The following is an 11325-nucleotide window of genomic DNA, read 5'->3' on the forward strand; positions in this document are numbered from 1 at the left end:
AAATTCAAATAATAAAAGAACTTAACGAAGCTAAAGAATTAGTAAAAAATATTATTACAAAAAATGAAGGAAAAGAAATAATAAATCCAGACGAAGATGAAAAACCAAAAATTCTAGAAATAATAGAACAATTACAAGAAATAATCGAACGACTTAACCAAAATAGATATATCACTATAAAAGACTTACAAAATTATTTTAAAAAAGAAACAAAAGAATTAATTATTATCGATAAATCTAATTTTCGAATTAGATCACCACCAAAGATATAATGGAAGGACTAGATGATCAGATAGAAAGATTATCAACATTATTAGCGGCTCTTAATATACCCGAAGAAGAGCAACGTGATGAAACTGAAAAAATCGTCTTAGATTATAGTAGCGATGAAAATCCTTACGAAAATCCATATAATAATCCTTTCCTAGTAAAAACCGAACTAGAGAGGGGGGAGAATAGTAATAATAATACATTACCTAAAAAACGAACACACGATGAATATCAAGGATACAAAGATCATGAATATGAACTATATCAAAACCAATATATTCCAAAAGGAAACAATTGGAGAAAAGTTCCTTTTGAATATATTCCCAAATATGATACATTTAATATAAAATCTTCTGAAATATTAAATTTAGATTGTGAAATTAATCCAACTAGAACATTAGAAGACCACAACATAACTTATCGATTTTTGCCTCTTGTTTTCGTTTTTCTTGATTACATTGAAACAAATGCCAATCTTTTAATGTTGCTATTCTTCCTCCTAGAGTATTGGGAATTTGTCCCTCATTTACTTTATTCTGGTATATGGTTTTTATTTCTTCCGATATTGATAAAGGTAGTTTATCGAAGAATAATTCTTCGGCTACTATTTTCTTATCCGTTGCTAGTTGATAGTAATGATCTCTAAATTCGCAAATGAATGCTTCAAGATAACACATGTTACAAATTCTAAGATTTACTATTTTCCATAGTGCAACTTCTGATATTAGTGTTTCTCTTAATTGTGCGTTAGAAGTTCTTCCAAGAAATTCTTCTCCTATTACGTCAATTAGCCTAACAAATGTTTCCCATGCAGTTGATCTTAGAATTTTCTCTGCTTTTATTCCTGTTGATAATCCTATTAAATAGTTGTATACTATTCCTGTTGTTTTATGTTCTAAGTAGCTTAACATTTCGTGAGGGTGCAATTCTCTTAGTTCCTTATTAGTTTGTATTAACAAACTTGTACGATTTTTCCAATCTTCTAATGTTCTAGTTGGATTAATTTCACAATCTAAATTTAATATTTCAGAAGATTTTATATTAAATGTATCATATTTGGGAATATATTCAAAAGGAACTTTTCTCCAATTGTTTCCTTTCGGAATATATTGGTTTTGATATAGTTCATATTCATGATCTTTGTATCCTTGATATTCATCGTGTGTTCGTTTTTTAGGTAATGTATTATTATTACTATTCTCCCCCCTCTCTAGTTCGGTTTTTACTAGGAAAGGATTATTATATGGATTTTCGTAAGGATTTTCATCGCTACTATAATCTAAGACGATTTTTTCAGTTTCATCACGTTGCTCTTCTTCGGGTATATTAAGAGCCGCTAATAATGTTGATAATCTTTCTATCTGATCATCTAGTCCTTCCATTATATCTTTGGTGGTGATCTAATTCGAAAATTAGATTTATCGATAATAATTAATTCTTTTGTTTCTTTTTTAAAATAATTTTGTAAGTCTTTTATAGTGATATATCTATTTTGGTTAAGTCGTTCGATTATTTCTTGTAATTGTTCTATTATTTCTAATATTTTTGGTTTTTCATTTTCATCTGGATCCATTATTTCTTTTCCGTTATTTCGTGTAATAATATTATTTACTAATTCTTTAGCTTCGTTAAGTTCTTTTATTATTTGAATTTGTCTGTTATTATTACTGTAATTATTTGTTGTTGTGAGTATTTCTTTGATATTTAGTAGTAATTCTTTTATTTCAACAATATTTTCTTTAATTAGTTTTTCTATAGTTTCCTTCATAGTTTCTGTCATCCTATTATTGTTTTAATATATTCTTTTAATTCCTCAGAGTTTTGTTTTATTTCTTTAATACTTTTTTCTTGTAGATATATTATTTCTTCTAATTTTTTATTTATATTTTCAGTTTCATTTTGTTTTTCATGGTTTTGTTCAAATATTTTTATTAATTTTTGTAGCTGATTTTCTAGATCTGATTTTATATTTTCAATATTTCTTTTTATTTCTTCATGATTTTCTGGATTTTGATGTATGATTCCATAGGAAATCATTTCAACAATATTATTTAGGGTAAAACCTATTTTCTTTATTTTATTTCCGAGATTATGATTAGTATCATCATCAAAGATGGTACCAATATAATATCGGCTTTGATTATGAAGATTTTTAGGTATTGTTATCACCTTTCCCTTATAAGGAAATCCGGGATAACATTCATCTTCATTGGTTAATATTAATGGTAATCCCTTCGAAAAATCAATTTTTTCGTTGTCCATAATCGTTACCTGGCTCTGATACCAATTGTTAAATTAGTCGAAATTCAGTCAAACTGGTCATACCATTTGAATTTGGTCATACTGGTCATACCAAAAATTTTTGGTCAGACTAGTTATTCTGGTATTTCCGTAATTTTATTAAAAATATTGGTTTTTTGGGAAACCCTAGAGATTCTAAGGTTATGCATGTTACTCTTGTCATGTTTAAGGTTATTTTTGTTATTTTGCCATTTAAACTGCCTCAGTTTTTTTCTTTTGCTCTCTCAGTGGTAGAAAAAAGCAAGGAGGAAGAGATAAAGTCAGAATCGTCTTTGGTAGCATTTCCCCTCCTCCAACTCACCAAGCGACCCCTTCCGGAACCCTAAACGATGAAACGATCAATCGAAGAAGTAGTCGGATCGGCCACGTCCAAGTCCCTCGATCACCAAAACCTCAAGAAGCCCGTCTTCCTCACCAGAGCCCAGCGCGAGGAACTCGCCCTCAAGCGCCGTCAGGACGAGATCGCCGACCAGCACCGCCGCATGGACCAGTTCCGCCGTGGCGCCGCCTTAGATACGGAGAACGGTGACGACGACGGCGACCGTGACCGCGAGCGCGACCGTGACCGTGATCGGGACCGCGACCGCGACCGCGACCGCGACCGCGACCGTGATAGGGAGAGAGACAGAGATCGCGATCGGGATCGGGAGCGTGAGCGTGAGCGAGAGCGGGAGAGGGAGCGGCGGGAGAGGGATTTGGAGAGACGGAACCGGGAGAGGGAGCGGGAGGAGGAGGCGAAGGCTCGGGAGCGAGCGAGGGTTGAGAAGATGGCGGAGCGAGAGCGGGAGAAGGAGCTTGACGCCATTAAAGAACAATACCTTGGATCTAAGAAACCTAAAAAGAGAGTCATTAAGCCGAGCGAGAAGTTCCGTTTCTCTTTCGACTGGGAAAACACTGAGGATACTTCGAGGGACATGAATTCTCTCTACCAGAACCCTCATGAAGCTCAGCTTCTGTTCGGGAGAGGATTTCGTGCGGGCATGGATAGGCGTGAGCAGAAGAAGCTCGCGGCCAAGTGCGAGAAAGAGATGCGTGAGGAGATTCGTCGGAAAGATGGTGTCGAAGAGAAGCCGGAGGAGGCTGCAGCTCAGAGGCTGCGGGGACAAGCCGCTGACGCATACGACTCGTTCGACATGAGAGTTGATAGGCACTGGAGCGAGAAGAAGCTGGAGGAGATGACTGAGAGGGATTGGCGGATTTTCAGGGAAGATTTCAACATCTCCTACAAGGGTTCTAAGATTCCTCGTCCGATGAGGAAATGGACAGAGAGTAAATTGAGCTCTGAGCTTTTGAAGGCCGTGGAGAGAGCTGGGTATAATAAGCCTTCTCCTATTCAGATGGCAGCAATACCACTTGGACTGCAACAGCGTGATGTTATTGGCATTGCAGAAACTGGTTCGGGTAAGACCGCTGCTTTTGTTCTTCCTATGTTAGCTTACATATCGAGATTGCCACCTATGACGGAAGAGAACGAGACCGAGGGACCGTATGCTGTGGTTATGGCCCCTACACGTGAACTTGCACAGCAGATTGAGGAAGAGACTGTTAAGTTTGCGCATTACCTTGGTGTTAGAGTAACCTCTATCGTTGGTGGGCAGTCCATTGAGGAACAAGGGCTGAAGATAACACAAGGATGTGAGATTGTGATTGCCACACCTGGTCGTTTGATCGATTGCCTCGAGAGGCGCTATGCCGTGTTGAACCAGTGCAATTATGTGGTTCTTGATGAGGCTGACAGAATGATAGATATGGGTTTTGAGCCTCAGGTTGTAGGTGTATTAGATGCGATGCCTTCCAGTAATTTGAAACCCGAGAACGAAGATGAGGAGCTTGATGAAAAGAAGATCTACAGAACTACATATATGTTCAGTGCTACTATGCCTCCTGCTGTAGAACGGCTCGCGAGAAAGTACCTGAGGAACCCGGTTGTGGTCACCATTGGTACAGCTGGAAAGACTACCGACCTGATTTCGCAACACGTGTTTATGATGAAGGAGTCTGAGAAGTTTTCCAGATTGCAACGACTGCTTGACGAGCTCGGTGACAAGACAGCCATTGTGTTTGTTAATACCAAGAAGAATGCTGATACTATTGCCAAGAATCTAGACAAGGCAGGATACCGCGTCACTACCCTGCACGGTGGGAAGTCTCAGGAGCAGAGAGAGATAAGTTTGGAGGGTTTCAGGACAAAGAGATACAATGTTCTTGTTGCAACGGATGTTGTAGGTCGTGGAATTGATATACCCGATGTGGCCCATGTCATCAACTATGACATGCCTAATAATATAGAGATGTACACGCACCGCATTGGACGTACGGGACGTGCTGGGAAGAGTGGTGTCGCCACAACATTCCTGACTCTACATGATACTGATGTCTTTTATGATCTGAAGCAGATGCTTGTTCAGAGTAATAGCCCCGTGCCTCCTGAACTTGCAAAGCACGAAGCCTCCAAATTCAAGCCGGGGACAGTCCCTGATAGACCCCCGAGGCGTAGTGACACCGTTTTTGTAAATTAAGCTGTCAGAGAGTTAGTCCATTCGGATTATGGGATCATTTCTGATCTGAGGTCAAGGTTCTTCTTCTCATCTCTTTTAGCTACACTCTTAAATTCTGGATTCCAGATGAAATTGTGGTTCGGTATATGGCCTTTTTCCTGGTTCATCGCTGCTTATGGGAGCACGATCTTTTTGAACATAGGTTTCCTTGCGAAAATGTTAATGTAGTAGTAGTTAGGTTTGGATGTTATAGGAAACGGGAGGGAGTGTACGGACTGACAAGAGTATGACTGGGTGAGCCAGAGGGCGTTTGTCTCTGTCTCACAGTCTAGTAGCTTGCTTGAGAGTAGAGATTCTCCATTAGAACCGCTTTGCCTTGATCCGTGGGTGATCAGGGATTGAAGGTCTCACCGGCCTCGGATCTTTTTGTCCATGGTTGGTCATGCTCTGTAAATCTTGTTTGAAATTCTTCATCGGCCCTTAAACCTCGTCCTTCTGGGGGCGAGATCCACCATCTTTCTGTGGTTTGGTGTTCGAACGAAGGCGAGGAACGGAGCGCTGGAAAATACTTGTGTTCGAATGCTGTATGTACTAGTTCAAGGCTGAGTAGCCAAAGTCAAGATGGCCGAGTTGGTCTAAGGCGCCAGTTTCAGGTACTGGTCCGAAAGGGCATGGGTTCGAATCCCATTCTTGACAAATAAGATTGTTCTTTTTGCCCCCCCGACGGCTCAGCCGGGACTCGCTGTGACATTTTAAAAACCAACCCATGGCGAGCCAAAGCGACCGACCTCTGTTAACCGCAAGTCTCTCTCTCTCTCATGGCCTCCGTCTCCATCTCTTCTCCCGCACTTTTTCCTCTCCACAGCGAGCGTTGCCAATTCATTTATCTCAATGCTAAGTCATTCTACCAAGTCATATCTTGAGCTATGGATAAGATCTTTCCGGTCATCAAGTATGAACCAGTTTTCATAAAACCATGATTATTAGTTGGAGATTTCAATGTTTAAATGTCGATTTGGGCTTCCTAAGAGCCCAAAGTTCTATTCAAAAGGCCCATTGGCCCAAAACAAATATTCACGGAATCGATCTCTCCACCACAGAAAAAGCTCTTCGTCGGCCAGAGGGTTTCACCCCCCAAGAAAATCGACAATGGCGACGCATCTCCAGAGGCTCTCCTCCCAAATCCACCGTCTCTCTCCATTCGCCAAATCCCTAATCGTCCGCACTTCCGCCACAGTTTCTCCCGCCGCAGCCTCCTCCGTACCTTCGCTATCGTCGGGATCGAAGAAAGTCTCCGATCGCATCGTGAAGCTCTTCGCGATCGATCCCGATGGCCACAAGCGGGAGATCATTGGGCTCTCCGGGAAGACTCTCGTACGCGCGCTCATTGACTCCGGGCTGATCGAACCGGCGTCGCACCGGCTTGAGGAGATCGATGCTTGCTCGGCTGAGTGCGAGGTCCAGATCGCGGAGGAGTGGCTCGAGAGGCTCCCGCCTCGCACCTACGATGAGGAGTATGTCCTGAGGCGGAACTCGAGGTCTCGTGTCCTGAACAAGCACTCGCGGCTCGGTTGCCAGGTTGTGCTTACGCCTGAGCTCCAAGGTATGGTTGTCGCAGTCCCTGAGCCCAAGCCGTGGGACATTCCGTAAGTCTTGTAGGCTCCTTTGGTTGTTGTCGTGATTTCGAGATGGTAATAATGCGAGTTCAAAATCCGAGAACTTGGGAGATGGTTTGATGTTTAATCCATGTTCTTCTTTCGCATACTCCTTAGTTATTTGAAATATCTTCAAGAGTTTTCTGGTTAAACGATTCCCCATTTGCCAATATGGGTTCTGTTGCAAATGAACTTTGCTTTCTGGATTTCAATGAATTTGTTTCTGATTCTGATTTGGTTGCTGGCTCTGGTGCTTTTCCCTGTCTTGGCGTTTGGGGTTTTTGGGAATGTCAGTAGATTTCAGGATGTCATATGTACATCAGGTCAGGGAAATTTTGGAAAACCCAATTAGGTTACCAGACGCATTATGATGAAATGGTTAGCTAGAGAGATGAAGACTGGTGTGTTGGATATGATGTCTGTCTCCGACATTGATATTTTGATGCAACAGAACAGAATTTAGCTCCTGTCCATGCTGAAGGGTAGTCCGGGTTGAGATGTTGAACTTAGATATTTGATTGAGATTCCTAAAGGGTATTTTTCGCCCGGTCGTTCTCTTTCCCCTATGAGCATGGATGTAGTTTGGTTTATGATCCGTGATAATAGCTTAGCTAGATAAGTTGGAGAGTGTCACCATTGAAGCAAGTGAAGGTCGAAGAAGGATGGGATGAATACCTTTTCTTGTTTGTTCCTGGAGCTAGAGCTAGTTTAGCCGTAGATTCTTGCCCTGAGTTCAGATAGTTGGTTTGAATCGCGGTCCCAAAAGCGGTTTCACCATCTTTCTGACTTAGGATTGGATTTAAATCCCCCCTTGGCAGCTGATGCACCATCTAGGGTTGAATGGATATATGGGTTCTGCATTGATCAAACCCCTCAATAGGAATCCTCTACCTTGAAATTTGGCGAAAGAGGAGACGCTATAGACCGGGTGAAGTGCATATTTTGGCTACCAAATGGAGCACCGACTCCGGTAAAAAAGTGGTAAAGGCCGTGACTTTTATGCTCTCAACTATCTTTGGTTCTTCACTCAGAGACATCCTCCTCTTTGGTTCTTCATCAAACCACACATGATCTAGCGCTGATTCATTCGTTCTTCTTCAAAGACATGAAACCGGTATATTTATGGATTCTAATCAAACACCTTATTATTTTTTTCTTAAATCCAGTCTATCGAATCCGAAATCTATCATAAAACATAAGAAAGTTTTGAAATAAAAACCGTACAGCATATGTTCCGGTTTAACCTTTTCTTTGTGCACGTCATAGTGGTGGATTAATAACTAGATCATATCGTTTGGATTATATTGGAGTTAACTTAAAGAGGGGAGAACATCCCTTCCCGTTATAAAATTCAGACACACAAATGGGTAAAAGGATAGATCTCCTGTTGTCTTCTTCATTACACTAACAAAAATAGACGCACGATGGGGTAGTAGTCACTGGAAATAACCAACTGTTTTCCAACGAATTTCGATCAATTTGTCTCAAGAGGTATTTTTTCTTCCCGTAACTGGAGATAACCAACTGTTTTCCAACGAATTCTGATGAAAACCCACCAAAATAAGTGTCTCGAGATTTAGTTGGTGTATTTTTGGATAGGAATAAAAAAAAAGCCTATTTTCAGACAATTTCAACAGAAGACAGTTGCAGGACATGTACAAATTCAGACAGGCAACAACAAAATGGCTGCCACTCTCTCTTCAGAACCAGTCGTTTATCTCTCCTTCCCCCCCTAATTTATACTCTCCCAATTTCTCCCTTCGTTCTTCATTCCAGTTTTCCCATAAACCCATTCATCCTCGTCTCTTTTCCCATTCGGTTTTCGTTTAGCTGCTTTTGTCGGGTTTCTTGTGCCTCGAGAAAAGGGTTTTTCTCATTTTTGCGAGTTGGTTAAAGGATGGATCAAGCTGAGCTTCGGAGGATCTTTCAGATGTTTGACAGGAACGGGGATGGAAAAATCACGAAGAAGGAGCTGAGCGACTCGTTGAAGAACCTCGGTATCCACATTCCGGACAAAGACCTGGAGCAGATGATCGAGAAGATCGATCTGAACGGTGATGGGTACGTAGACATTGACGAGTTTGGAGGATTGTACCAAACGATAATGGACGAGAGGGACGAGGAGGAAGACATGAGGGAGGCGTTCGACGTGTTTGATCAGAACGGAGACGGGTTCATCACTGTCGAAGAGCTGAGATCTGTTCTGGCTTCCTTGGGGCTCAAGCAAGGAAGGACCCTAGAGGATTGCAAGAGGATGATAAGCAAGGTGGACGTTGATGGAGATGGGATGGTTAATTTCAAGGAGTTCAAGCAGATGATGAAAGGAGGCGGATTCGCCGCCTTAGGTTCATCCCTATGATCCATATTCATTCTTCGAGCCGAGATTGATTGTATCATCGATTATGGCAGTGGCGGGTCCACGTTGATGGCAATGGGGGCCTTTGCCCCCACTATTTGAATTAAAAAATTTTAATTTCCTTTGTAAATTTTATAAATTTGTAAAGAAAAATTGAAATGCCCCCATATTAAAACGTTAAAATTATAATTTGCCCCCTATTAGATATAATCCTAGGTCCGCCCCTGTATTATGGCGAAACAAAACAGAGGAAACAAACACCAAGAATTGCGCCCATAGGTTATGAAAACGTTTTGAGCTCTGTTTTTTTTTGCCAAGAACAGAGATTTCAAATACTGTTTGGTGTTGAATGTTTCCTCAACAGATGTTGTTGAAGAGTTTCGTGTTGGCTCTTTTGAGATCATTCTCCATTATCCTTGGAGGCCAATTATTTCATGGTCTCTCAAGCATTTCCATTTATTTATAAATATATATATATATATATAGTGTGGGTAATGAATGACTAATAACGCCTGCATTAATTTTGTTTTTACCACTTATATTGTAATTATAAGTGCAACCCACAAATTCTATCAATCACAAGATGTCATCTTTTTCCCCATACAAATCTTCCACATGACAGAAAACCCATCAGGATCTGAATCACATCCACCATCGACAACATCAGGAACAGACAGCCCATGACGGATCTGACAGCAGATCCAACGTTCCGGCCGATCTCGAAACCCTAATGCTGATATGAGCCCTGTCTGTCTAAACGTCCATTGCTCTTGAGCGGGTTCAGTGCAAGCTGAGCCACCGGGGAAGAGAACGTGAAGAAAGCTGGGTGAGACAACCTCGAAGACCAGAAGCTTCTTCTCCACGTCAGCACCGGCGTCAGGGAGAGACCCACGAACACGGCGATGGTGTATAGGGAATTCGCGTTCACGAGGCCATCGAGGGCGCTCATCGGTGCCGCCGCCGGAGTAGGATTGTGACGTCACTCTACCGGCGGATCCGGTGGTTGTTATTCACCCATCTTTTATAACAGCGGAGCTCAAATGAGGGAATACAAAAATGTCCCCGTCCTTCCACGGATGAATCTGACGTGTTCTTTGTGAGAGAAAGAGAGGTTTTTGTGGGATTTGCGTATCTAATGACTAAAATGCCCCCGTCTTTCGGGATGCGGGTCCCACGCGTCGAAGAAAGAGAGACGAACGATGCCTTAATTCCCTTTTAAATAATCGACGAAGTTTTTTTTTTGGGTCTATGGTGTTAATTAAAGCAAATTTCTATCGGAAAAAATGTGTTTTTATCTTTATGACTTTATATCAGGATGCGAATTTAATTATTTAGGTTTTGGTGTTTAAAAATTAAATATCTTTTTTTTTACAATCAACATATTAAAACTATAATTACAATGAATTGTGTAAACTAATTTTTTTTCCCTTGCTATTATTTATTCAATTTCTATATATATCCGTTCCATTCATTACTTTTTCTTGTGGAATATAGCTATACGTTCATTTTTTTTATGGAGTGAAGATTGGTAAGATGCTGTTCTTGGAGATTGGAGAAATTAGGGTTTTGGAGTTCTGAAAATATATTTCGAGTTGATATATGAGATACGTATATATATATATATATAAAATAAGAAGAACAAGAGCATGGATTTAATTCAGCCATTGTTATTGTGAAAAATGTTTATATATGGCGAAGACTTTTCTAGTGGATATATGAAAATATATTTCTGCAGAAGGAAGTTATCGAGTATCATCAATTTTATCTGACTCGTGATTTTCAAGTTGGTAATTGGTATACCAAAAAAATGCAAGTGTCGTATGATATATAGTCATATTAAATACAAATCCAAATTATATTTTGATGAAAGAAGACAAGTGCCCATAGTCTATACGAAAATCTATGAAAAGTGTGTATATATATATATATATATATAAACTCATCTTTATCCAATTACCCAGTCGGTCCATAGAAACTATAAAATAATAGTTAACAAAGTCGAATAATTGCTGAAAGATGAAATTATCTTTCAAGTGTGTGTATAGGCAAAGGAGATAAGATTCTGGGTATTTTTGTAATTGATATGTCATGAATCCTCACCAATGAATCATTATCAAGAGATATGATTTGAGAAGATTAGGTAATCTTCTTAGTATCTCTTTATTTATTTATATATATATATATATATATATATATATATATATATATATATATTCATAAATGTTTTGTATATAAATTAATACAC

At 40.1% G+C, this 11325-nt stretch overlaps 3 protein-coding genes, 1 non-coding gene and 1 pseudogene across 4 annotated transcripts; 4 read left to right on the plus strand and 1 right to left on the minus strand.

Moving 5' to 3' along the window:
* Positions 1-2808: 2808 nt before the first annotated feature.
* Positions 2809-5268, plus strand: LOC104819001 (DEAD-box ATP-dependent RNA helicase 21-like). Its single transcript, XM_010548855.1, has one exon. It carries the CDS (start codon positions 2901-2903, stop codon positions 5088-5090), a length of 2190 nt encoding a protein of 729 aa, XP_010547157.1. The 5' UTR covers positions 2809-2900; the 3' UTR covers positions 5091-5268.
* Positions 5269-5684: 416 nt separating this feature from the next.
* Positions 5685-5765, plus strand: TRNAL-CAG. Its single transcript has one exon. It is a non-coding gene; the product is annotated as a tRNA-Leu (tRNA).
* A 400-nt stretch (positions 5766-6165) lies between these two features.
* LOC104819003 (putidaredoxin) lies at positions 6166-6954 on the plus strand. Its single transcript, XM_010548856.2, has one exon. It carries the CDS (start codon positions 6219-6221, stop codon positions 6717-6719), a length of 501 nt encoding a protein of 166 aa, XP_010547158.1. The 5' UTR covers positions 6166-6218; the 3' UTR covers positions 6720-6954.
* A 102-nt stretch (positions 6955-7056) lies between these two features.
* On the plus strand, positions 7057-9201 carry LOC104819004 (calmodulin-like protein 3). Its single transcript, XM_010548857.1, has one exon. It carries the CDS (start codon positions 8622-8624, stop codon positions 9081-9083), a length of 462 nt encoding a protein of 153 aa, XP_010547159.1. The 5' UTR covers positions 7057-8621; the 3' UTR covers positions 9084-9201.
* A 381-nt stretch (positions 9202-9582) lies between these two features.
* LOC109116885 lies at positions 9583-10283 on the minus strand (annotated as a pseudogene).
* Positions 10284-11325: the final 1042 nt, after the last annotated feature.

Source organism: Tarenaya hassleriana, unplaced genomic scaffold (genome assembly GCF_000463585.1).
Source record: "Tarenaya hassleriana unplaced genomic scaffold, ASM46358v1 Cleome3, whole genome shotgun sequence".
NCBI lineage: Eukaryota > Viridiplantae > Streptophyta > Magnoliopsida > Brassicales > Cleomaceae > Tarenaya > Tarenaya hassleriana.